Below are 27,769 nucleotides of genomic sequence, written 5' to 3'. Positions count from 1 at the left end.
TTTAATTTATCACGATTTATAATGAATGTTACATACATATTACAGCTTTGTATCTGTGGTTTTATATCTATTAATATAATTTCGCCCTACCCTCACAATTCATTATTCATCCAAGAACTACGCAAAGAGGATATAATCACTACGTTGGAACTACGCGAAAGAATTAAAAAACCTGTGCAACTTATACTAATTCTTATTCATTTCAGTATCAGTAACATCATTTTTAAATTATCGAGAAAAAACAAGAATGTCCATGGATATAGATGTTGAAGTAAAGGTATGTATGATTCAAAACAAGTTTTTAGAAACAAACTTCACCAAGCAAAAGTTATGCTTTCAGTTCTTATTCTTTGAAATTGTTAATATTAAACGAAGTTATTCAATTCTTACGCTTGTTAATTTTTGTTTAATTTACTTTCTCCAATAGGAATTAAAGAGGCATAATAGTTTATCAAATCGAAATTCAAAACGAGCACAACTACTCAAAAAAGTTGGAAGGGAACGTTGTCATAGTTTTCACGCTGAGAGCTCTGAAAGTAATAAAGTATTACCTACTCCTATTGATCCACCAAAAGTAAGTATATCTTAGATATGTACCTACCATTTTCCAGAACTTAAAAATAAAAATGAAAAAGAAACTACAAAATACCAGCACTCAAAATCGATTCATTACGAACGCAGGCTTACGAAAAATTTAAATATGTATTTGACATCTACAGTATACGTTCAGAAATCAACATATTCTTCAAACTAATTTGAAATTCAAAATACTATATTTATGTTATAATAATTGTGTTTATGTAACAATATTAATAATAAGTCTATTTCTTTAATCAGATTGTTAATTAAGCCTCTACGTTTTGTTTATTTCCATTTTAAAAACATTATTTGTAGTGGCTGTAAGCATTACCAAATATGGAGTTCGCTCGTTTTCCCAACCGTCCTCCCTTCGAACCTTAGCAGCTCTCAATTTTAATTTCTATAAAACATTCAGGAATTATTCAAATGAATTCATAGTGTTATTTAGTGTATAAAATAAAATTTCTTCTTCTATTTAAACGTGAGTGTGATTCAATATTAAAAATAAGTAATGTCAAAATAGGTCATAGCAGTGGCATATAGGTTATGTTTTACGTGAAATTATTGAAATAATATATTAATTGTGTGAATCTTGTGGTAAAGTGCGTATTTTGGTTTGCAGATGTCGTTTAGGGTGGTACGTAGTTCAAAATTCCGCCACGTTTATGGCCAGGCACTAAAAAGGGAACAATGTTATGATAACATAAGAGTTTCGAAGAGTTCATGGGACTCTACGTTTTGTGCTGTGAACCCAAAGTTTCTGGCTATCATCGTAGAATCTGCCGGCGGCGGTGCTTTCATAGTCCTGCCTCACAATAAGGTAAGATTAATGCAGTTAATATATGGAAAACAACTTCCCGCGATAATGAGCACAGTTTATCATTGCGATTTTTTGTGATTGTTATTCAATATTTTCCACTAATTAGTATAATGCATGCCTCTTGCAATACTTATTAATAATCCGATATAAATTTTATACTTAAGTCTATCCTCATAAATATTCTTGCAGAAGATATCTTATAGACTAGACTTTTAAAACTCAGCATAGTGATTCATAAAACTGGTCATAAACATCTAGAATTTGATTAATTATTTAAAAAAAAAAACAGTATAATAAGTAAAAGTCTAAGATCTGCTTTGCTTAAAACATTTCTACCATTTCTACAAAGCTTTTGATAGATATATAGATAGATAGATAACTTGTTTATTCATAGAACACAAAAAATATACATAATACAAAGACAAAACTTGTGTACATTATCTCCTCTTTCTCTTTATAAAGATTCTACCAATTACTGATTATGTTAATTAATAGATTTTCTATCAATCATCACTAGTTATATTCATTCATATTTCGCAGATTATATGATAAAAATCTTAAAACAACTACAAATGTACCAAACTAATTTAATAGCTTGTTCAAATACTTCAAGTTATGTTTACAATTTATATTTACATAGTTGATATAGCTATAATATCAATAATATTCTTACACTCTATTTATCTAAACACCATAGGATACATTGTCTTATCTTATTTCGGGTTAATGTCATTCATTTTGAAGGACAAATAGTATTGGAGTGTATTTGCCATTTTACACACAATTACTAATTACTATGTATGGACTTGATTTCTTTTTTAAGTAATGTTTAATTTATTAAAATTCATAATTATTATAAACTAGCTTCCGCCCGCGGCTTCGCCCCCGTGGTTTTTTGATAAAAGGTAGCCTATGTTTTTTCTCAGGGTCGAAAGATTGTCTGTGCCAAATTTTATCAAAATCTTTTGAGAGATTAAATGTATTGTATTCTTAGTAGAATTTATATGTTGAAATGATTTGTTGGATTAATAAAAATTTATAAATTTATAAATAAAAATATCACAAGATAATTAACAATAACATTATCACAATTCCTTTCATGTTTAGCTCTAATTAAATATTAATTATACTAGCGCTCCGACCCGGCTTCGCCCGTGGTACATGTTTACGTTTTCTCTACATAAAAACCATCCTCGTACTTCAAGGAATATAATAAAAAAAAGAATTATCGAAATCGGTACAGCCGTTCTCGAGTTATGCGCTTACCAACACATTTTGCGATTCATTTTTAGGGTTCCGTAGCCAAAATGGCAAAAACGGAACCCTTATAGTTTCGTCATGTCCGTCTGTCCGTCTGTCCGTCTGTCCGTCTGTCACAGCCGATTTACTCGGAAACTATAAGTACTACAGTGATGAAATTTGATGGGAATATGTGTTGTATGAACCGCTACAAAAATATGACACTAAATAGTAAAAAAAAGAATTGGGGGTGGGGCCCCCCATACATGTAACTGAGGGATGAAATTTTTTTTTTCGATGTACATACCCGTGTGGGGTATCAATGGAAAGGTCTTTTAAAATGATATAAAGTTTTCTAAAAAACATTTTTCTTAAAGTGAACGGTTTTTGAGATATCAGCTCTCAAAGTCGTAAAAAGTATGTCCCCCCCCCCTCTATTTTTATAACTACGGGGTATAAAATTCTAAAAAAAATAGAGGTGATGCATGCTAATTAACTCTTTCAACGATTTTTGGTTTGATCAAAGTATCTCTTATAGTTTTTGAGATAGGTTGATTTAACTGTAATTTATTATATTTGCTGCTACGGAACCCTTTGTGCGCGAGCCCGACTCGCACTTGGCCGGTTTTATTATATATAAGATTAATAGTTAATTCATTTCTTATAAGACTAGTATAATAACAATGAGAATTTATTCACCAACAAATAAACATAGTCTTATTTTAGTAATCCAAGTATACCATATGAATGAATGAATGAATGAAAAATTCTTTATTGCACACACATACAGGATTACAACCGAAGAGCGATAAAAGTTAAAACATGTACAGAGGGCGGTCTTATTGCTGTAAGCGATTTCTGTCAGACAACCCGCAAAACCATAAGGATAACATAATTTTATGGTGAAGGTGCAATTACAATTGGGTACATTTGTTACTTTATATATACATATGTTACTTTATAGACAAAAAAGTCAATGGAAAATAACCAAATCAGATAGAGAGATATCCTAATCAAGTATATAGCTACTGTGTTACGTGGAATATTCACAATTGTGATATAATCCTTATTTATTTGTATATAACAAAGATATGGAAAAATTGTTAGTGATAAATGTTATCTGGGTGCATATATTGATTAATTATGCGTCATATTAGCAGTCCTACATGTTAGCTTACAGGTTTTTATTTAAAGTCACTTATATTAGACTAGCTGCGCCTGCTGCCGCGCTCCTGTTGGGCTTTGCGTGATGATATATAGGCTATAGCCTCCTCGATAAATGGGCTATCTAAAACTGAAAGAATTTTTCAAATCGGACCTGTAGTTCCTGAGATTAGCACATTCAAACAAACAAACTCTTCAGCTTTATAATATTAGCATTTATTTACCTGTATGTTTGTATGTTACTGACTCTTTTAGACTTGATTTTGAGCTTTAAACAGACAAATACTTTTTATACAGACAGGTATAATTCAAACTTTCTTCACTTATCAAAAACTAGTGGTCCGCCCCGGCTTCGCCCGTGGTACCTACATGTTTAAACTATCCTATCTCTCAAGTTGGATCGAACTGCACATGGTGTGCAAATTTTATTATAATCGGTTAAGTGGTTTAGGAGTCCATTGAGGACAAACATTGTGACACGAGATTTATATTGTTAATAAATGACTTCTCTAATTGTAAAAGAATGTATCAATTACTACACTAAGGGAATTTGATGATTGTTTTTTGTGTGTCAACCAATTATTGCTGTGAATTATAGAAGACGTATGAATTACTTTTTAACACACAATTTACCTTTAAAATCATATTAAATTAGGGAAATACTCTAAAAAGGGACAAAATATACATGTAGCTGAGATATATTGCACATTATGTTGATATAGTGCTTGTAAATATGACAAAAGATAGTGAAAGTATTACAATATACAGGTGTTAAAACGAATTTTGGCATGTTTCCCAAACTCGGCATATTTTAATAATGTTCTCAATTTATATCTAACGTCATTGATTACTCATTAATCATTATAACAATATGTTACTCAGCTTTTATCTATTCCAATACTATACAAATGAATTGTTAAATCCGTTGGTAAGCACAAAACTCGAAAATGAAACCGAATGTTGTATTCACACAGCACATCTTGCATTGTCGTATCAGACGGCCTCGTATCTAGATCCCGTGTGTATGAACGCATGTATTGAATGCGCGATACCACTGCACCAGATCTTACCCTTTACAGTACGGATGGATCAGTTTGTAGTCGCAAAATCGGATGTCAACTTCAGCATGATTCGGTTTTTTTAACCATTAATGACTAAACTGAATCCGAAGGAGTGATATGGTAGAAAAATACTCGACACCGTGTGAACGTACCGTTAGGTAGTAAAAACACCCCAGGAAGACATCCTACAAATGAAAATACATATTTATTACTAAATGGAATAATAAAAATAAAATTATAATGCAATTATAATAAGGAGAAATCTGGAAAAATTACTAAGGATATCTATACAAAGTACAGAGGTCAGTCCCATATCTACTTAGGAAGGACCTACATGTGTTATCATGTAAATATAAATAAAAATGATCTATCATCCTTTGGAATAAAGGTCAAATTCCCGTGCACCTTTCACATAACTAATGGAATTTTTGAATGCTCATTGTTCCCGTATTGTGCAACTGTTATGGGACAATAGATGACACAATGCTTGTAAATGTGAGAGAATTATACGTTTTTTTATGATTTACAGAGTACATATATGCTGTTTGTGTGGGATTTGTGTCAAATTTTATTTATGCATAATCTGTGCAAGTAATTTTCCATTATTAATATGTAATTATAAGCTTATTATTTTTTCAATGTAAGGATTTTTACAAGAAGCTTATATCTAATACACTGGAGATAGGCGTCATTCAACGTCATATTTTCTTGTTACAAGTTAATGGTCATAGTGCAATCTCCAGTGTATTAATTATTTATTTTATAATAGTTTAGGTCTTAGGAAATCGCTTTTATTAACACAAGCATATACTAAATATTTTTTTAATGTACATTTTTATAAATAAATTTTTTTAGGATAATTGTTAGGATAAGTATGTATTATTATAATAAAAAAAACCTATAATGTTACTTAGTTACAAACAGATATTCAATTATTTCATCTATAATATTAGTTTAGATTTATTTTAATAAAAAATGTTTTATTTACACGTTCATGAAGTTGGTATATGGAATTGTTTGAAATTCAGCAGTTTTTTGTATCAAGTTTCAACCGGATATCAATATGCAAATATTAAACACATTTAATGATGTGTGCATTTTAAATTATTTCAATCATACATATTTAAGTAACATTGTATGGCTCCTTAATATCTGCTTTAAGCTACAGTCTTTCTCCATTACAAACTATATAGAAATTAGAAAGTGAAATTGAAAGTAAAAGTTTAAAAAGGTCCGCTATTATATCAATAATCACAATATTCTTAACAATTCAGGAGGCTATCACCTAGTTGTTGTTAAAAACATCTTGCATATTCTGCCATCTTACATTTCACTTAATTCTAACCAAAACATTGCTCCTCGGGAATTAAATTGTTGTTATTTGATTTTAAATATTATTTTAATGAGGTTCACACTGTCCTTAAGGGTGCGTATAAAGCAAAATTACCAATCTTCTATTAGATGATACGTGTAATATTCAAGACCAAATCTAAAAAATAAAATATATATCAAACTAGATGATATGTTCAACGATTCTGTTCAATCAAAAACATAAAATATTAAAATTGACTCGATAAAAAAAATCACCAAGTTCACTCTAATTTTCACACTTTTACGTTTTCTACTTGACATGGTAATACTTATTATGATTTTTTTATCATAAACAATTATATTAAAACATTTGCAAGATATTTGTCAGAGCATTTTGTGTATTATGTGTTTGTCTTTTATCGTGACAAAACCAAACGTTTATCTCGAGAAAAAAAGAGCGCCAAAAGTGGTTTATCACAGATAAAACCAAAACTAAAAGTAATTACACAAAATGCTCTGACGAATATCTTGCAAATGTTTTAATATAATTGTTTATGATAAAAAAATCATAATAAGTATTACCATGTCAAGTAGAAAACGTAAAAGTGTGAAAATTAGAGCTAACTTGGTGATTTTTTTTTATCGAGTCAATTTTAATATTTTATGTTTTTGATTAAACAGAATCGTTGAACATATCATCTAGTTTGATATATATTTTATTTTTTAGATTTGGTCCTGAATATTACACGTATCATCTAATAGAAGATTGGTAATTTTGCTTTATATGCACCCTTAATAGTTTTACAATGAAAAATGCAATGCGCTGCGCGCTGTCACATCTGCGCCGGCCCTAAAGATGGTATATTTATCAAACTACATACAAAAATGTTACATGTATCCCTCCAGCGTAATCCGAGACGACCTTGAGTCGCAGAGGAGGCTATATCAAGTGTGTCAAGTTCATTCACAGTTCAATATATCATAATAACCGCGAACGGCTCGCCTACGAATGTGTTTAGACTTTAGAGTTTAGAGAATGTATCATGGTACAGAAATAATTATTTGATACGTATTTCCAGTGATGAGTATTTTAACAACTCATAAAATAATTAGTGAAGGAAATGAAAGAACTAGACGTTTATTGGGATAACTTATGAAGGAAATGATGGCTCGTTTTAAATGCTAAATCCTACTATCCTATTTAATGCGAAAGTTTGTGAGGAACGTGCCTATGAGATTTTCCCTTTTTTCCGCGTTTTTCTTTGACTACGCGGGCGAAGCCGCCGGCGTTAAACTAGTAAATTATAATCTATCTCGCGAGATTGTAATCTTTCGTAAAACTAAAAAAGACGTGTGGCAGTTGGCACTCGGGGACTGCGGCCGCGGTAAAGCTATTGCATGCTATGCCTTCAAGCCACGCCTCCGTGCCCGTCGGAGTGGGGAGCGTGAGGTTTTTTACGTTACGGAATTTCTGGAGTCGGTACCCGCGCTCGAGGCCCGCGATAGAAACTATGCAATAGCTTAAAAAGCTGCTACCGATGCGATGTACGCATTATTTTTGGTTGATTATAATCTATCGAAGATTACATTGTCAATCGAAAAATAGAAGCTTACTTTCATCTTGTCTTCTTATATATAAAAATGAATCGCAAAATGTGTTGGTAAGCGCATAACTCGAGAACGGCTGAACCGATTTCTATAATTCTTTTTTTATTATATTCCTTGAAGTACGAGGATGGTTATTATGTAGAGAAAACGATATGTACCACGGGCGAAGCCGGGGCGGACCGCTAGTAGATTATAATATTATGAAGTCTCGTATTATACGCATATTGTAGGTACAAATACCGCGTGTACGTATAACACCTGATACGCTTATGTTTGTTTATAAATCATTCATTCATTCATACAACACGGATTCTGTTGCGCGATAATGGATTCGCTTGAGATACCTTACGCTTTGTTTCTTGTTCAATGATATCAATGTTGTGTATCGTTATCTAATACTAGCTTTCCGCCAGCGTCTTCGCCCGCGTAGTCAAAGAAAACAAAATAAAAAAAATTGTCTATATCAAATCACCTCTCGAAAAAGCTCTATTGTGTAAACGTTGAAGACTTTACATACATACGTATACAAAACACAATTAATATAGTATAGTATAGATATAAAGAACCCCGACCCTGTATTTTTAAATTTCTTTATACGCAAATCGTATCTCAAAAACAAAAATCGACCAGGGGCCTTAGACAAAGTAACAATTACAAAACGATAACGAAGTTAGAAATCGCAAAAATGTATGGGATTGACATTAGATAGACCACGTGATCTAACGCGGCGTATGTCAATCCCATACATTTTTGCGATTTCTAACTTCGTTATCGTTTTGTAATTGTTACTTTGTCTACTGGGCCAGTTATTTTAATGCTATTAGGCAATACGCACACGGTCCGCCCACGCGCGGGGCGTGTGCACTAACTCTAAATTATGGATTCCGCTATTTGGCCGGTGTGAAAACTTTAAACGGGTCAGGAGGAATTCCTGAAAATGTCACGGCATTATTAATGCTCGTGATACGGTTTGTTGCAGATTATTAAGTGTATAGTATGCTTTACTATGTGTGTAGCGTGAAGTCAACTTTAGTCTTTACCTGTTTTTGAATATTTAATTTTATTTAGTAACCAAAATTTTATCTACTAAAATTGTAGTTTTTAATATTCTTTCAACATGAGAAATTTGTATATTTATCAGTGGCACGCAGGTTTTAAAAAATATATATTTTGCACTAAACATACAAAATAAAAATACACACAAACTGGAATTTAAACAGAAGAATGGGAATTATTATAAATATCCAACAATCATTACTAAAAAAAAAAACAGAAATTATCATATTATCTTCTAGCCTACTACAACATATTTTCTATAATAAATAGAAATGTTGTAGTAGTAACTACAATATTTCTAGCATCAGTAGTAACAATTATTCGTTACTAGCTGTGCCCTCGTTTTTACCCACCTTGCTCTGCTCCTATTGGTCTTAGCGTGATGATATATAGCCTATAGCCTTCCTCGATAAATGGGCTATCTAACACCGAAAGAATTTTAGCGCGTTCAAACAAACACACTCTTCAGCTTTATAATATTAGTATAGATTGTAAGAAACTGAAAGTAAGTCATTAGCAGTTATTTATAGCTAATACTATTATCTACTGTTATGATTCTATCACCTAGATAATCGTCTAATGCTCTGTCTACACGAGTGGAAGGCAAACCAAGATTTATTCAAGCAATAAAAAGTTTTTAATAGAAAAATATTTTGATCCAGCGTTTCTTCTTTTTGTACATGATGGGCCCAATCCACAATGGGAATGTGTTGGGCCAACAAAATAATGATCGTCGATGATTGCCGATTATGAATAAACATCTACAATGACAGACGATAATAGACATTTAGGCCCTCTAACGTGATTGCCTCTACTCGCCCAACGCTGCCCATTGTGAAGAGAGCCCATCAAAAAGCGCGAATGTGAAAGATACTTAAAAATACATGTAAGGTCTAATCGTTATTATTTGGAACAGTATCACTACATAGTATAAATAATAATAGTTTAAAAAAACTAAAAAACACGCTTTTTATAGAAAACCGAACTAAAAAATAGAATATTTTTATCAAATTAGTGTATTGTCATCGGTCCTCAATAAATCTACAAAGTTTGAACGAAATCTGGCCGTTTAAAGTGGGTCAAAATCGCGCCCAAAGAAGTCGGTTACAAACTTACAAACATACAGGTGAAGCTAATATAAAGCGTGTAAAAAGCGCTTTCTCTGTCCCTATTGCCCTATGTATACTTAACTACGCAACAGATTTTGATGCGTATTGTGATTTGATGATAGAGTAATTCAAAAGAACGGTTTTAGACAAAGTGAGCGAAGCCGCGGGCAGAGCTAGTAAAGCATGAACAACAAAGTCCAAACCATTGGTCACTAATTTGTCGCAAACACTATTAGTTATGTAAGTAAATACAGTTATCATTCGCAGGAGTTGCAAGTAGGTAGAGTCACGCACGGCAAGTACGTGTCATTATGCCAAAACCGAGTGTGATTCATACATTATCGCCTGCCAATATAGCATGGTGTATGTTATTTTATTTGTAATGTCTTTATGGGCCGATTTTTCAATGCTTGGATAAAACTTATTCGTCGAATAATGTATAAAACTACCATTTTAAAAACGTATTCTAATTGCCCGTATTTGACAGTTTACGTGACATTTTAATATTATCGTGTAATACTTTATTGGATGGATAAGTTCTATCCAAGCATTGAAAAATCAGCCCTAAATTTAATTAAATATGACGTGTCGATATAAGTAATAAAAATCCGCCGGGTTAACCCGGCCCAAACTACTACCAGGCCTCCGTCACTCGCTCAAGGTCGCGCTATAAGTGCCTACCGCACAGTAGGTCGGTACCGACCCAAGCGGCAGTTGGTTGGCACACGCGAGACTGCGCACCCGCGTCACGTTTCCCGCGCTCGCTACCAAGATGCCCGGTTATTGCGATGTGGACGGGTGTCGGAGTTCAAGAGTGAATAACAAGGAATTGTCTTTTTTTCAATTGCCTAAACAGGAACCAGGAGACACATATAGCGGGTCCACGCGGGTGAAACCGAAACAACTACTATCAATAAGATTTCATTTTTTTATTGTATAATGTAACAAATATAATTAACAATAAAAAATTAAGTGTTTCAGCAACTCTGTGTTTAATTTACGCGCTCGGTATATACATGTCTGTGGTACAACCCTAAAGTTTTCGTTTGATGACGCAATCACGCGGCGTGCGCGGGAAACTCGCTTCTCGGTGCGTGTTCGTAGAGTACATTTCTTACTGCAGCCGAGTTGCGGCGCATTTTGTAGGTAAATATAGCGTAGGTATTTTAGCTTTTGTATGGGAGTGATGTATCTGTTACGAAGTAACTATTCTCTAATCTGTGCTACTACACTTAGGGTTGCCTGGTAGAGATCGCTACCTAGCGATGAGGCCGCCATTTACCGGTTTTATATGAGTTGTGTGCTTTTGTATTTGTAATTTGTATTTTTTAAAGCAATAAAGAATTTTCATTCATTCACTATTTGAGATGAACCGTTACAAACAAACGAACATGTTTAATGTTTAATATTCACTTAAAATTTAGTTTTTAATATCATTCGAATGAGTCTCCAAATTATATCCACGTGGAGGAATATCTGGCAACAGTTATAACATTGAATGAACCCTCGAAATATTTAAATAAAAAACACGAAGAAAATTGTTTAACGGTCATGTCTTTCGTTTGACCGTAGTGGCGTCACGAATTTTACTATACCCGGCGCGGCCTAAGATGATCCCTATGACACTGACAGTTATTCTCAAGAGACAAACTTGTAATGGCGTCACCATTAAATTAGAAACGTATTGGAGGCGTCTAAAAATGGCATTTATTAATTTTTACGTAGCTTTATGCCATTACAATGATATTCCGTTGGAATTATAACAATTCTTAACATTTACGAGAAATTATATCAATCTGACTTTACGTTTACGTCCTTCAAAACTTACATCGTTGACATTTATCGACTAGTGCGGAAAGTATCGATAAACAAATTTCGATAATGGAAACGAGTTCACATTTTTTCCATGCTTAAGCTATAGTGGCTCTATTGAAGCTCTATTGAATGGAACAGAAGATCGCAGCATAATTAATTAATTAATTACCGTTCGCGTTAATTTACTTACCTAATATAAGTTTTTTAGAAAAATTAAATGGGGGATTCCATTTTCATGATAAAATAATATACACTGTGTTAAACGGGTTAAAGATTACGAGAAAATGATAAGGTGCATTTTTATGTTTTGGAAAACTTTCGTTTTACTTACCGTTTCGTTTACATAATAGACGTTAAAAATTCATTTTATAATATTTGTAAAAACATGTTTACCGACGTGGCTGAATGCAAACCACGCCTTATCCTATAAAATAGTAAAGTATCGACACGATCCATCATACGAGCAATCACTAAGACGAACTGTCATAGGGATCATCTTAGGCCGCGCCGGGTATAATAAAAAAGTATAAAAGATTTTTACTACCGGCAACTCTAAATTATTTGAATTTCGAATACAACATTATTTTAGACATTGTACCTCGTTATTAATAACGGTGCATTAACATCAAACGAGCGAATGCTTTCTAACAGTACTCTACTATGTCAAATTCTTTTAAAGTGTAAACAGGCGTAGAGCATTCTTTCGTTGCTCTTAGTGCGTTCGAAAAGATGATATGCAATCTTCTAATACTGAACAACACTGAAAACGAGTTTTCGCTTACACTAAAATATCACAAATAATGCTCCTTCTCTAGCTATGCACCGTAAGAATTGTGGTAAAGGCATGAAGATTTTATTTAAATCGGAATCATTAAATAAGATAGGTACGCAATTAAAAACATTTACTACTAGTTACTAGTGTTACTTTGATCTTAATTTATCGTCGAGCTAAAAGAGGCTAATGCCCGTTCTTACCTTAAAAAAAGACAGACAAAAATTCTATATTATACTAGCGGTCCGCCCCGGCTTCGCCCGTGGTACATATTTACGTTTTCTCTACATAAAAACCATCCTCGTACTTCAAGGAATATAATAAAAAAAGAATTATCGAAATCGGTTCAGCCGTTCTCGAGTTATGCGCTTACCAACACATTTTGCGATTCATTTTTATATTATAGAAGATATGTCTTAAATAATCTTTTCAGCTAATTACATACCTATTTAAGCTATACAATAATCTAGGACTTATACTTCGTACCTATAACCATGACCGCGACCATCGGTTGCGGTTACGGACATGTATGTACAAACATCACGGTTAGATGATCCGACAGTTGATACGTGTAATGGACCGTCAAGGTGTCTGTTTATGATTGATTTCATATCTTGTAGGTATCAATATAAAGGGTTGCCTTAGAATATTCTCTCTACGTTTTGTTATGGTATTTATAGCGCTATGTTTGCATTACAATTTGTTAAATTCTTATTTCGGGCCACGTGGATGAAGACGCAGTTACCTAAACTACGTTAAAGGTTCGAATAAAAAGGTGGAAAGACTTCTACTTTAGCTTATTGAAGTAGATCCATATTTGTTTTTATCTGTAATTCTTAACGCATTTTCCTATTGGACAGTACTTTGTTAGAGGTCAAGTGAATGAACCCTGGCACAGTGGATATCATATAATCGATGAAGGACAATTCATAAGGGCTAAAAAGCCTATCCTTGCTGTGGTAACATATAAATATATCGATGATAGTAAGGATGACAAAGAAAAAAATAATGCATTCGCAATTTTCAATAACTAAACCAAGATTATCAGATATCTCGACACAAGCGCTCATAACGAAATAAAAATCGCCAAACAAAGCGAATCAGAATCGCATCATCCACATATCTGGACCAGTATGATCAAACCGCTCGAGTGCTTTATTTATGCCGGCCCAGTTTGTATTTAGCTGTGTCATTTCATAACGCCGTGGGCGGAGGTACCAAGGCATCATTCGATACTGCAGTGGTATGATCAGACTGCCTGGCGACCGCTGGTTAAGCCTTGTATTCATGTGTTTGTTACCTTTTGTAAACATCTGTTTTGTAACTGCCAATTAGTTTTAAAGAAAGAAAGAATTAATATAGGTATTGCCAACATGAAACTTAAAATTTACTTAACATAAAAATTAGAATAAAAAAACAAGGAATGTTGTGGTAAAACTCTTTTTGAATTATTCCTGCCATTGAATGTACCATCGCGAATAAGTGTATTTGAATTTGAGCAACAGTTGATTAATACATTTTATTGGAAACTTTAATGTTGTCGCTCTTTGGTGATCTTTTCAAGATTATGAAGATCAACTCTGCCTCCTCATTCTTGGTAAACACGCGAGCATAGAATCGAAGAGATCTAAGCTCGATTCCCGAGACTCATAGAAAATGTTTCGGTCTAGCAGGACACAGATGACCTATTTGTCCGTAAAGAAAATCGATCAGTGAAACAGATTTATAATACATACCCCATACCCCACAAGGAGACAAGGGACTTCTATCAACTCTGCAACACGTGGCAACATTTTGAAAACAATTTTACATGTTGTCAATTTTGTTGCTAATCAAATACCATGTATACAAAGCTTAAAGATCTAGCATTGTGGGTAGGAACATTGTCTATTGTTCGTCTATGTTCGCTAATGAAAAAATGTACTGAATGGTATGTTTGTCTGTTGAATTGTTTGGTTTTTTGTTCGTTTTAATTTGCACGTTTTTGTTAAGCGGTTTGCTACGATCATTGACATTGGGATATGAGTAGATCTTTATCGTATTCATTCAGTATATTGTACCTCAATAGTCAATATAAGATAGTATAGATTAATTAATAAGTCTTATTATTGTAAAGGTAATACATTTTATTGCTAAGTAAAGTATAGATAAATTTGTAACGTGCTATTAAAATATTATTTTTATTTTAACGAGACCACTTATTATATTCCAACTAATGCACCAAAAATATAATGATTTTAAGTACTTACAAATCTTGTTAGAAAAGAAAAAACAACATTTAACAGCTAGCATCAATTTAATATTCGTTAATTACGTTTGGATCTTCTCCAAATTATCGCAACGAAACCAAAAAATACGGTATCAAACATAAAATCTTATACGTCCAGATTTTAGACTCAATTTTCAATACCCACTTATAATAATATGTGATTCACACCGACTACGTTTCAACGTAACATTTCGCAGTTGATGGATATGATTTCTGAATGAAATTTAGGGCAAGAAGAGAAAGAGAATTTAAAATAGGTCATATCTGGTCTGTAAATAGCTTAGACTTTAGAGTACAAGGTAAATAGTATAAATAAAAATAAATACGTGTGTGTCGTTGTGAATTATGTTTCGCTGCAAATAAACCAAAAAAGTCTCAGTGAAAACTATATCAAGATCCATTGATACAGATTATTTCTGGATTATTCTGTCTGATTTATTTATGGGAATCTTTCAAGTGTAGATCACAGATAAATTGGAATGAATATCAGGATCACGGATAAATTATAAGGATATGAACTAAGTCTACTTCTAATCACTCCTTCTTTCTTTCTTACTAGATTATAGCACAGATATGAGATAATGTCAGCCCCCCTAGTCAAGTGGCTTTCTGTTAGCGTAGCGTTCAATAGAATAGACTACGAATGTATGAGATTGACGTAAGCTGTAGATACGTTTATCTACAGCCTACGTCAATCTCATACATACACGTAAGCTGTAGATACGTTTATCTACAGCCTACGTCAATCTCATACATTCGTAGTCTATTCTATTGAACGCTACGCTAACAGAAAGCCACTTGACTAGGGGGGCAGGTGTACTAAACGTGACCCATTTTCTATACCATGATGTCTTATAGCAGTATTATTTCCAATGTGGGAAAGTGATGGCTCTAGACGATCTATATAGCGCTGTCTTTTTGCACCTGTCATTCAAAACGAAATCGATATACGATTCATAGATGCTGTCATCTCGCTATTATTAAGATATGATTACGCGGGATAATTTTAGCTACCTTTGGTAATTTTAGCCTCTTTTCTCAGCGAGATGCCGTGAACACTTCGAGTGCTATTTCTGTAACAATAATAATCGTAATTTACATAAAATTAGACGTGTAACGGTAAATTCAGTTACCTATTTTGATTATGAATAGCTCGCTCATTGCATTCGGTGCAATTTGTTAGTTAATTAGGACTTTTTTACGACACCACTTTTTTAATGCTGTATTTATTGAACTCTGCAAAAATAGTTTTTATATTCTGTTTGTTTTTATGTATTGCACGATCGTTGTGTGCGAAATAGTTTATAAATATACAAAGTATTTTCGTTGTGACTATTCTTTATCGCAAAGACAGAAACCACAAACATTCGTCTCATTTACAATGCTCCCTTTTATTTGAATTATCGGAATTCTTTTGTACCGTCTGTCACTTTTATTTAACACATAAAGTAATGATTTTGGTATTAATAATTATAATTGTGTATTAAAATTGCTGCTGAGCAGTGGTGGCTCAGTGGTGAGACCTCGGACTTCGAATCGATAAAGTCCGGGGTTCGAGACCGGGCGAGCGCGCAGGAAATAAATTGATTTTTCAATTTATCTGCGCATGTTGTAACATCACCACTGCTCGAACGGTGAAGGAAAACATCGTGAGGAAACCGACATGTCGAAGAATCAAAAGTTCGACGATATGTGTCATCCGCCAACCCGCACTTGGCCAGCGTGGTGGATTATGGCCTGTACCCTCATAGGAGGCCCGTGTCCCAGCAGTGGGAACATATATGGGCTGATGATGATGATGATGATTAAAATTGCAAGAGTATGAAATGAAATGGCATATAGCAGTGAAGACTAGTAATACTATTGTACTACCGTACAGTACCTAGTTCATGAGCAAGCCCTGTCACATAGATCAATCTTGTGATTCTTTGATAAATTACCCCGCTTTATATATTTCTCTGAGTGACAATATATTTAGTAAAGTGCAGGTGCAATACTAGTTTGTGACAAATGGAGATTACGCAAATAAACATCTTATTAAATACATATAGGCATATTACACTGGGCATAATATCTCCTTCAATTTTTTGAGTTTTGGCTATCAATTAAGTGCATAGAATTTGCGTTTTTATCGAATGTGTTCTGTTTTTGAAATTCTTATGTCGCGTTGAGAGTAAAATTTCAGGGTCGCGTCATGGCAATACCGTCACTTCATGGAGTAAGGCGACGATTTTGGTATATTTGAATCTTGCCAAAGAATTTTCTTTTCTGACATGTGTACTCGGCTCTTTTTTTTAATGTCTACACCATCACAATCATTTAACTCATCAGTTGGTTTTGTTACTCACTCTTTTCAGTTATACCTCATAAAATATCCAGGAAATTGATGTAAGTTGTCAATTTGCAGGTGGGCAGAATCCCGGCCGATCACCCGCTGGTCGGCGGCCACAAGGGGCCGGTGCTCGACATCGCGTGGTGTCCGCATAATGACAATGTGATTGCCAGCGGCTCGGAGGACTGTGTTGTTAAGGTAAGATCGTAATGTTGCCTCTTCAAAGTTATTCATTATTCAGATTCTTCATCTTTTCTGTTTGCACATCTTTCTGGTTTCTGGGCACATATTTTGAATAACACCTATTATAAATTTTATATTGTTTAACCCATTGAGCCCCAAGAGGCCCGATCGGTCCCGGACACAATAGATTTTCTATTGTGTCTGTGGTTCCGGGGCTAGACACTAGACAGATTAAATGCTTCTTATTTATAAAGCATTATGTTATAGAACTGAATATTAAAAAAGTAATAAGTTTTTCGTCTAGAATAATCAAAGAAGCTGATTGTAAAGATTTTATAAGATAAACAAGCAATTATTGGCATAATAATTCATGATGAGTAATTAATAATTGATACCTTTTATTTCAATTTTCCCCATTTCTATATTCAGCCGGGCAATTATTCCTACTACCTTCTTACTGTATAACCAGACGCTTGTTACTTCACTGTGAAATCATATTGTAGCCAATTTTGTATCCCCACGCAACAGGTCTGGCAGATACCAGACGGCGGTCTGTCCCGCACGCTGACCGAGCCCGTAGTGGACCTCGTGTACCACCAGCGGCGCGTGGGTCTAGTGCTCTGGCACCCGACCGCCCAGAACGTTCTGCTGACCGCCGGGTCTGACAACCAGATCGCGATATGGAACGTGGGCACGGGGGAAGTGCTGATCAGTCTGGACTGTCACCCGGATCTGATATATTCGGCGTGTTGGAACTGGACAGGCTCGAAATTGTTGACCACATGCCGGGATAAGAAGATCAGGTGGGTTGTAGTCGTAATTAGAGGGGATAATTAAATCTTTTTTTCTGATTTGTATTTTTTTTTACTTTCAATACGTTAAAAAATGCATTATTATTTAATAAGCATTAACAGCAAGATAAATATTTGTATAATTTTATTTTTTACTGAATATTTTGTGTCAATATTAAGGTTATTAATATTCGTTGTATGAAAGATAGTTGCATAGTTTTTTTTTATCGAATTATTTGCCTAATTATTAAGACTATATCTTGGTAGTTTCTCCCGCGGACAAAATTTAGTATTTCTCTACCTATGTATATAAATATAGTTCAAAAATTCTCCCAGTACATTTTTGTAAATACAAATCAGTAGGATTAAGAATTCATAATATCATTACCTTGCCTTAATATTTTTCTTATAAAATTTTCCTTTTTCAGAATAATAGACCCGCGCAAGGGCGAAGTGGAGTCAGAAGCGATCGCGCACGAGGGCAGCAAGGCGTCCAGGGCTATATTCTTGAAGCATGGACTCGTTTTTACTACTGGGTAAGTGTTCTACATAACTTTTATAAGTATCACAGTTTATAGTGTAGTGTGTGCTTTTTTTTTTCTTTTGTTTTATATTCATAATCTAATTTAAAAAAAACTATAATAAACTAGCGACATTATTATATATCCAAGATATTGCAACAGCGACATCTATTTTTGAATGATGATAAATTTAATATTCGTGTTCATATAAAAATACTTCTTAACAAATACAAAAAAGTGTAAGATCAAAAAGGGTCATTTAAAAAAATAACTGATTTGTTCAGAACCCTTTTGTTCATGCTCAAGTCGTAGGCTTATTGTTCACGTAATAAGCACGCTTTCGCCACTTGACGATAGCAACGATTTGAAAGAAACAAAACTGTGTCCACGCATGAACAGCAGCTGACGCGACGTTGCCGCACCGCAGACGCCCTGTGTTTTCGTTTTCGTCTCTTTCTTTCTCCGTGTCTCTTTTCGTTGAAAGTTCATATAAATTGTGTGCTACAGTTTCAGCCGAATGTCCGAGCGGCAATACTCGCTCCGCACCCCGGACGCGCTCGGGGAACCGATAGTCACTGTGGAGATAGACACGAGCAACGGCGTCATGTTCCCGCTGTACGACCCGGACACGAACCTGATATACCTGTGCGGCAAGGGCGACTCGGTGATACGATACTTCGAGGTGAGTTGGACTCAAACTCAAACAAACTCAAACATTTATTTATTCAATAAGACGTCTTTTAGAAGCAATTTCGAATCGTCATTACATATTGCACGCCTCATAAGCGAAGCGTTGAGGTGGGTACTACTGTCACTTCGCGCAAAACATCTGATTTTTCAAACTTAAAATGTCTTTATGTATCATACATTGCACTTGTAAGATAATACATACACACACATATTAAGAAAAAACACTATTTTTAACGTTCATGATATTTTTGATGTCATTTTTGTTATTTAAACTAGTTAAAAAACAGTTTAAAAAAGTTCTGTCTTGGACGTCCGTGTGTCTGTATGTGCGGATCCTTTTTCTTGTTAACACGATAGCGACCGAAATACTTTACTAATCGAGTCTTTTTTTTTCTCTTACGCTTGAGTATGCTCAGGAATAGAACCCTTTCATTTTTCAGGGTCTGATTCGATGTGGTTTAATTGTTATTAAATAAACAAAAATAATAATTAATAAATATTTATTAAAAAAAATTATGAGGCGTGCACTTTTGGATTTTCCAAATTATTTTTAACATTTACCACCGATTCGTAAAGCAGTATCTATGGAGAAGAACAGGTAAATTCGATTCGTATCTCAATTCAAATTAAAATGATATTTTCATCAAAAAATATTCCTCTTGATATAAGAAACGTATAATATTGTTTTTTTTTTATTTTACAGGTGACTCCAGAACCACCGTTTGTGCACTACATCAACACCTTCCAGACGCCCGATCCACAGAGAGGTAATATTGTTTAAATAAATATATATTTTTTGGCCACCTCAAATAAAAAAGCAAGCTAATAATGTACCCAGAACCATTTGTAATGGGAAAATAACAAGAAAAAATATTAAATTCTAATGCATAGGATAAACCGGACCCAGTTTTATAAACATAAATGGTCTTACCACAAAACAATTTAAAAATAGTCTAACTTTAAACCAGGTATCTGTCACTTTTAATGTCTAAGTGAAATACGACAAAACCAGATTAAAGAGAACCCGCGCTTAAAGTTAAACCATGTCTAAAGTTTTTTGTGGTAAGACAGTAAATGTCATAAAAATGTACAAAAACTATTTCCATAATATATATCTTTTTAATTTGAATATATTTCCATTTTGACAACAGGTATCGGTATGATGCCGAAGCGCGGTTGCGACGTGGCCACATGTGAAATTGCCAAGTTCTATCGACTCAACAATTCTGGATTGTGTCAGGTAAGTTCTTATTTCGTGCTAAGGATAGTCGTATGATGCAATAAAAAATTATATTTAATTTTTTTTGATATGCCTAAAATTTAAGATTTACACTTATGATATTTTTTTTCCCGCTCAATTAATGAGTGTTCTAATAGATTCATTTCGATTTTCAACACGTACTTACACACAACATTTTTCGTGCATTCTTCTAATTGTAAAAACAGAATTTAGGTGCAACAAAGATTTATTTTTTATTTTATTTTTTCAGATTTCGTAAAAACGATCGTATTCCTCCCACGCGAATAACACTTGATTTCTTTATTTTTACACGCTTTATATTAGCTTCACCTGTATGTTTGTATGTTTGTAACCGACTTCTTTGGGCGCGATTTTGACCCACTTTAAACGGCCAGATTTCGTTCAAACTTTGTAGATTTATTGAGGACCGATGACAATACACTAATTTGATAAAATTTTCCATTTTTTAGTTCGGTTTTCTATAAAAAGCGTGTTTTTTAGTTTTTTTTTAACTATTATTATTATTTTTACTTCAAATGACCAAAAAACACCATTTTTGACGATTTATTCGAATCTTACACTTAATTGATTTTTTGGTTTTATGGCATTCAAATGCTTTATAGATATAAATTTATAAAGAACAGAAAAAAATTCGATCACGAGGCGGGACTCGAACCCGGCATTCAAATGCTTTATAGATATGTCGGCGCAACGACGATAAACGGCTACCCTCAAACTACTAAATAATTATAACTAGCTAAAGTTTACTTTGATCTTTTTAAATAAGTGGTTGATTCATTAATCAACCACTAATGAAATAATTAAATTAACGAAATAATTAATCTTTGTTAAAAATGATAAAAATTCATTGTAAAAATTCGAGTGGCAACACTCAAACTAATTCTTGTGAGTCATGGTTTGCTTTAAATGCGATCGCCTGACGGCACAGAGCACATTCACGCGCCGGCCGTCGGAGCGTTCGGAGCTCTCTCTATAATTTCGACGTAGATAAAAAGGGCAGTAAAATACCTACGGGCGTTCTACTTCGAGTATGAGCGCCTGCTCTGATGATGGTGACGTCAGAATCGCTGACGTCACTCTTTTTAAAAATGGCCTTTGGGCCCTTCTTCCGTCAGATATAAATTTATAAAGAATAGAAAAAATTCGATCACGAGGCGGGACTCGAACCCGCATCCTTGCGCGCCATTCCTGGGCGGATGCCTGACCAACTCAGCCACTCGTGACCCGCCAGAGCAATCGAATTTATTCTATTCTTTCAGTTTTATGTGTCTTAAGGGACACAACTGACACCCTGTATAAGTATCATACAACATACTTTAGGATCCCATTTAAGAAACACATTCACATGTTTTGAAAATGCTTTCTTTCACCCACTCATTCACTCAACCACCCACTCACTTAACCTACCGACTCACTCAACCCACCCACTCTCTCTACCCACCCACTCACGCTACCCATCCACTCACTCTACCCACCCACTCACACTACCCACTGACTCACACTACATACCCACTATCTCTACCCACTCACTCCCTCCCTCTACACACTCACTCACACTACCCACTCACTCCTCTACCCACTCACTCCTCTACCCACTCACTCCTCTATCCACCCGCTCACACTACCCACTCACTCCCTCTACCCACTCACTCCTCTACCCACTCACTCCTCTACCCACTCACTCCTCTACCCACCCACTCACTACCCACTGACACACTACACACCCGGGAGTGAGTGGGTAGAGATAGTCTCTACCCACTCACTCCCTCCCTCTACACACTCACTCATACCCAGAGTGGGTGGGTATTGTGAGTGAGTGGGTAGTGTGAGTGAATTACCCACCCGTTCAGGCTAGCCAGCCGCTCACACTACCCACCCGCTCACACTACCCACTCACTCCCTCTACACACTCACTCCCGCTACCCACTCACTCCTCTACCCACTCACACCTCTACCCACCCACTCCATCTACCCACTCACTCCTCTACCCACTCACTGACACCCTGTATAAGTATCATACAACATACTATAGGATCCCATTTAAGAAACACCCTCTTTCACCCACTCATTCACTCAACCACCCACTCACTTAACCTACCGACTCACTCAACCCACCCGCTCACACTACCCACTCACTCCCTCTACCCACTCACTCACACCTCCCACCCACTCCCTCTACCCACTCACTCACACTACCTACCCACTCCCTCTACCCACTCACTCCTCTACCCACTCTACCCACCCGTTCACGCTAGCCACCCGCTCACACTACCCACCCGCTCACACTACCCACTCACTCCCACTACCCACTCACTCCCTCTACCCACTCACTCCTCTACCCACTCACTCTTCTACCCACCCACTCACAATACCCAGAGTGGGTGGGTATTGTGAGTGAGTGGGTAGCGTGAACGGGTGGGTAGTGAGTGAGTGTGTAGAGGGAGGGCGTGAGTGGGTAGAGATAGTGGGTATGTAGTGTGTGAGTGAGTGGGTAGAGGTACCCAGAGTGGGTGGGTATTGTGAGTGAGTGGGTAGTGTGAGTGAGTGGGAAGTGTGAGTGAATTACCCACCCGTTCAGGCTAGCCACCCGCTCACACTACCCACCCGCTCACACTACCCACTCACTCCCTATACACACTCACTCCCTCTACCCACTCACTCCCTCTACCCACTCACTCCCTCTACCCACTCACTCCCTCTACCCACTCACTCCCTCTACCCACTCACCCCTCTACCCACTCACTCCTCTACCCACTCACTCCTCTACCCACTCACTCCTCTACCTACCCACTCCTCTACCCACTCACTCCTCTACCCACTCACTCATCTACCCACTCACTCCTCTACCCACTCACTCCTCAGTCTTATAACACAGATAAAGGAGAAAATGTTAGAAACAAATTTTAAAGTTACAACATTATAAAAAATAGGTTTGTGCGGAGCCCTCGGAGCGCGAGTCCGACTCGCACTTGGCCGGTTTTTTGTTTTACAGTTTATGAATAAGGAATGAATAAGGTTTAAGTTTATAATATGTGAATTGTGATATTATGATAACAAGGTACTTTTATAAGACTGATAAATATAAAGAAGTATTGAAACTTTGTTTCTTTATTAATTTAATAAAATAAGACACAAGCCGCGTAAAATAAAAGGCCCATCAGGTACTTTTACAGTTACTTTTGTTTAATTTCGCATTTTTTTCTTAGGTATTATAAAAGAACCGGGTAACCCGGTTCTACCCGGTTCTGAGATCAATTTGGAACCGGGTTTCAGAAACTTGGAACCGGACTCGGTTCTGCATGCCCTAGACACACCGCGCGCCATCTATTGAGACGATTATAAATTTATATCTTACACTTAATTTCTCCAGGTGGTATCAATGACGGTACCCCGGAAATCGGAGCTGTTCCAAGAGGACCTGTACCCGGACACGCTGTCCGATGAAGCGAGCCTCACCGCGGACGAGTGGCTCGCGGGCGAAGACGCGGAGCCTTGCACTATGTCGCTCAAGGTTAGTGACGGGGATGACTGGAGGTGTGACGGGGATGACTGGAGATGTGACGGGGATGACTGGGGATGTGACGGGGATGACTGGGGATGGGAAGGAATGACTGGGGATGTGACGGGGATGACTGGGGATGTGACGGGGATGACTGGGGATGTGATGAGGATGACTGGGGTGTGATGAGGATGACTGGGGATGTGATGAGGATGACTGGAGATGGGAATGAATGACTGGGGATGGGAAGGAATGACTGGGGATGTGACGGGGATGACTGGGTTGTGACGGGGATGACTGGGGATGTGACGGGGATGACTGGGGATGGGAAGGAATGACTGGGGATGTGACGGGGATGACTGGGGATGTGACGGGGATGACTGGGGATGTGATGAGGATGACTGGGGGTGTGATGAGAATGACTGGGGATGTGACGGGGATGACTGGGGATGATGAGGATGACTGGGGATGGGAAGGAATGACTGGGGATGTGACGGGGATGACTGGGGTTGTGACGGGGATGACGGGGGATGGGACGGGGATGACTGGGTTTGTGACGGGGATGACTGGGTTTGTGACGGGGATGTCTGGGAATGTGACGGAGATGACTGGGACTGGGGACGTGACGGGGATGGCTAGGAATGAACATGACGTGACGGGGGTGACAAGTTTGACAGTAATGACAAAAGATGTAAAATTATTTATATTGAAATTGACCATTTATTCAGAAGTTTAATTTATTTCTAGTTATTTGTTTGTTTTTAAACCGTGTGGAATACTAATGCAGATATTCTAATGTTACAACCCATCTTTTATGAGAGCATTATTTGATTATGGAGCTTATCCAGATGATATTAAGATCTTTTTGACGCATCACGGGAAAAAGGCGTTTCATGTGAAAATATCTGAATAAGGTCTATAGTAACAGGATTTTTTAGATGTATATTGTATTGATTTCTAAGGTTTTCAAACCTCTGACTGTAATATACCAGTGACCGAATAAAATCGGGTACATTATACTTGCTTGTTATTGTTTTAAGTTATCAATAACACCAATATTATAAAGAATCGATAAAATTTATTTTGATGTATTTTTAAACAGTTTTTCTTATTTGATAAAATTGATATGTTATTGGTGTTATTGAGAACTTTTTTTTTTACTGATTGATTTATTTGTGTATTAAATTAGTTTTATGAATAAAATAAAAATCATTGTTGTGTTTTTCTATCGCAATTATTTTCTTAACTTTTACGGTGACCATTTTATGAATTAAAAACTTTTTTTTTTATAAAAGCAATGCATTACTAAAATATATTAACTCCTATAACATCATCAATTTATCAAATTACTATCAGTATTTCTGCTTCTAAATTCTAAATTAAACAATTTATTTTTAGGGAATATTTTGGCAAAATAAAAATAAGTATTACAAGCTAAAGACTGATTTAATCATGTTATATTTCACTAGTTTTATGAATAGACCTTGTTTTAAATCGATTTTAAAAGTATTCATGCATGCCATTCTATAAATGCAAAATAGACAATTTTGCATTTATAGAAGATAGTTTTGGCTTTTAATAAATAAAAAAACATAACCTAAAATGGTCACCATTCAAGCGTCCTGCATTTGGTTGACTGAGCGTGTGGCGACTATCCTCTCGGCTTGTAACCGTCAAGTGTGTTGTGTGGACTAATTATATGTTGTGTTACTAACTAATGGGCTTTACAATAACTATACTGTTTTGAATAATGCTTTGTCGTGAAATAAAATTATCCATCTTTTTGCCTTTTTTGATGCACAAAATTTGGTATACTTTTCATTTAAAATTTGTTCTAATCGAACTAAATAGAAGCTTTTTATATCCTTGCTCGTAGTTTTTTGTGTCAATTTTTTTTTCAAATATTTAAAAGTGGTTTATTATAATCAAATAGTTCATTTTTTATGATATTTTAATAGTCAATTTATTATCGTTTATAAAGCAAATGAATGCTACTGAACTAAAAATTACGTTTTTATATTTAAATTCAATCAATGGATAACCCTGTATACTGTACATACCATAGCCCAATTTAAAAGTTCACCCAATCCACCATAACATAAGCGTATTTAAAGCGCAAAAATACCCTCAACATTTCAAAAATACCTTCAAAATTTCAAAACTACCCTCGTAAACTCGAAAAAAGCCGATAGGACACTAAAGCACACGCCACACACAACCAAATGCAGGAGCGCGCGCTCGTGGTGCAGGGCGGATACGTGAGCGGTCGGGCGCAAACACTCACCGTCACCAAGAGAACCAACGCCCTTGCCACGGGGAAGGAGAGAAAGAGGGATGATGAGGAGAAACCGGAGAGATCTCCCACGCCGAGGGATAGTCAAGCAGGGACTCCGGCGTCTGCTACTCCGCCGCCTGCTGTTAGCGCTTTGTTGGTAAGTAGGAGGGGGGAGATGTGACGTCACGCGCAGGCTGCGTGTGACGTCATACTTAGTGAGTATGGGGAAAGCTGTGACATAATTTTTAATAGCTTATAGCGGGTACACCAACATCAGCATTTTATAGAATTTAAAAGTAGTGCTATCCATATCTATCTATCCATCCATATTTATTTTTTTTTCTCCCAATTTATCAAGAGATATACGAATACAATGTTTGTTAACCAAATTCTTTAAAATAGTTCAAATATTTCACGTTTTGTACATATAGAAAACCTGATAATTCACCGTAACTATTTTCTAAGAAAACCCCGCTAAAATTACAGGAGAAACAACTGTCCGATCTCGTGGACGAGATACGCAAACTGAAGTCCGTAATAGTGAAGCAAGAGAACCGTATCCGCGCGCTAGAAGCGACCGTGAAGGCTGTACTCCCACCGCCCATGCCCACGCCCACGCCCGTAACGCCCGTGACCACGGCCACGCCCACGCCCGACAATGACCACGACCACGACGATGATTCTATGGCCCCCGATGAAGTTTGAACGTGCAAGTGAGTCTTGTATAGATAGAAATGACGGCTGCGTAATTGTAATTGAAAAAAAAGCCTTTTTTTATGTAATAATGTGTTTTTGTAATGTCAGTGATTATTTTGAATTATACAGTTGATGAATCGAAAAAAAAGTAAGATTTGTAACGATCTAAGCAGGGTACTAGATTAAAAAGTGCCTAAAATGTATGTAAAATAATAATGTGTGCCTTTTTTACTACATATTAGATTCATTTTACAGACAAAATCTATACAAGACGACTATATCGACCTGATTTTATTTAATAGTGTAAGAAACTCGTATAGCTTCGATATTTTAATTCTTTTCTGTATTGTCTATATTCTATACCGATGGAACTGACGGATACACAAAAAACCTTTTTTAGTGTTTTGCACTTCAAATATTTTTCTTGAATATTTCTTTTTTCCATACTATAAAATACAAGTAAAAATACTAAAAGTGTTTCTTTTCTTTGCATGTTAAAAATTTGATGTAAAGTTTCTGAATCTTAATAAAACTCTTTTTCATTTTTATCTATTATTGACAGTTCCATTGGTCTTTATCTCATATAGTAACTATGAAATTATCCGACTATAGTTCGGATTTAAAGGGGGTGGTACAATATATTTTATTTTGTAAAAATAAAAGATCGCACTTGACTGTCCCCCCTCGATTAGTAGTTGTTCTGACAGCGACACTACTA

At 35.7% G+C, this 27,769-nt stretch overlaps 1 protein-coding gene across 2 annotated transcripts; it reads left to right on the top strand.

Moving 5' to 3' along the window:
• Positions 1-901: 901 nt before the first annotated feature.
• Positions 902-27,277, top strand: coro (protein coronin). Of its 2 annotated transcripts, none has more exons than XM_090114188.1 (11): positions 902-1,060; positions 1,202-1,399; positions 17,211-17,333; positions 17,847-18,121; positions 18,538-18,645; positions 19,138-19,312; positions 20,024-20,087; positions 20,472-20,560; positions 23,952-24,092; positions 26,330-26,512; positions 26,842-27,277. In XM_090114188.1, the coding sequence occupies exons 2-11, from the start codon at positions 1,202-1,204 to the stop codon at positions 27,058-27,060; spliced, it is 1,575 nt and encodes a 524-aa protein (XP_089970314.1). In that variant the 5' UTR covers positions 902-1,060; the 3' UTR covers positions 27,061-27,277. The 2 variants fall into 2 exon arrangements, with proteins under 2 accessions (XP_089970314.1, XP_089970313.1); XM_090114187.1 differs by having other exon boundaries at positions 26,309-26,512.
• The last annotated feature ends 492 nt before the right edge of the window (positions 27,278-27,769 follow it).

The sequence above is a fragment of the Colias eurytheme genome, chromosome 21 (genome assembly GCF_061535395.1).
Source record: "Colias eurytheme isolate Ceu_HAF_F1 chromosome 21, ilColEury1 Martin Lab GWU primary, whole genome shotgun sequence".
Taxonomy (NCBI): domain Eukaryota; kingdom Metazoa; phylum Arthropoda; class Insecta; order Lepidoptera; family Pieridae; genus Colias; species Colias eurytheme.
The sequence above is the reverse complement of the archived record's forward strand: the minus strand, read 5'-3'. Positions and strand labels throughout refer to the sequence as shown.

Bases quoted from the DNA above. Each gene is read 5' to 3' on its own strand.
- coro (XM_090114187.1), top strand. From the start codon at position 1,202: ATGTCGTTTAGGGTGGTACGTAGTTCAAAATTCCGCCACGTTTATGGC. The intron at 18,646-19,137 runs GTAAGTGTTCTA...TGTGTGCTACAG, and splicing joins GGACTCGTTTTTACTACTGG to TTTCAGCCGAATGTCCGAGC. The intron at 26,513-26,841 runs GTAAGTAGGAGG...CTAAAATTACAG, and splicing joins CTGCTGTTAGCGCTTTGTTG to GAGAAACAACTGTCCGATCT.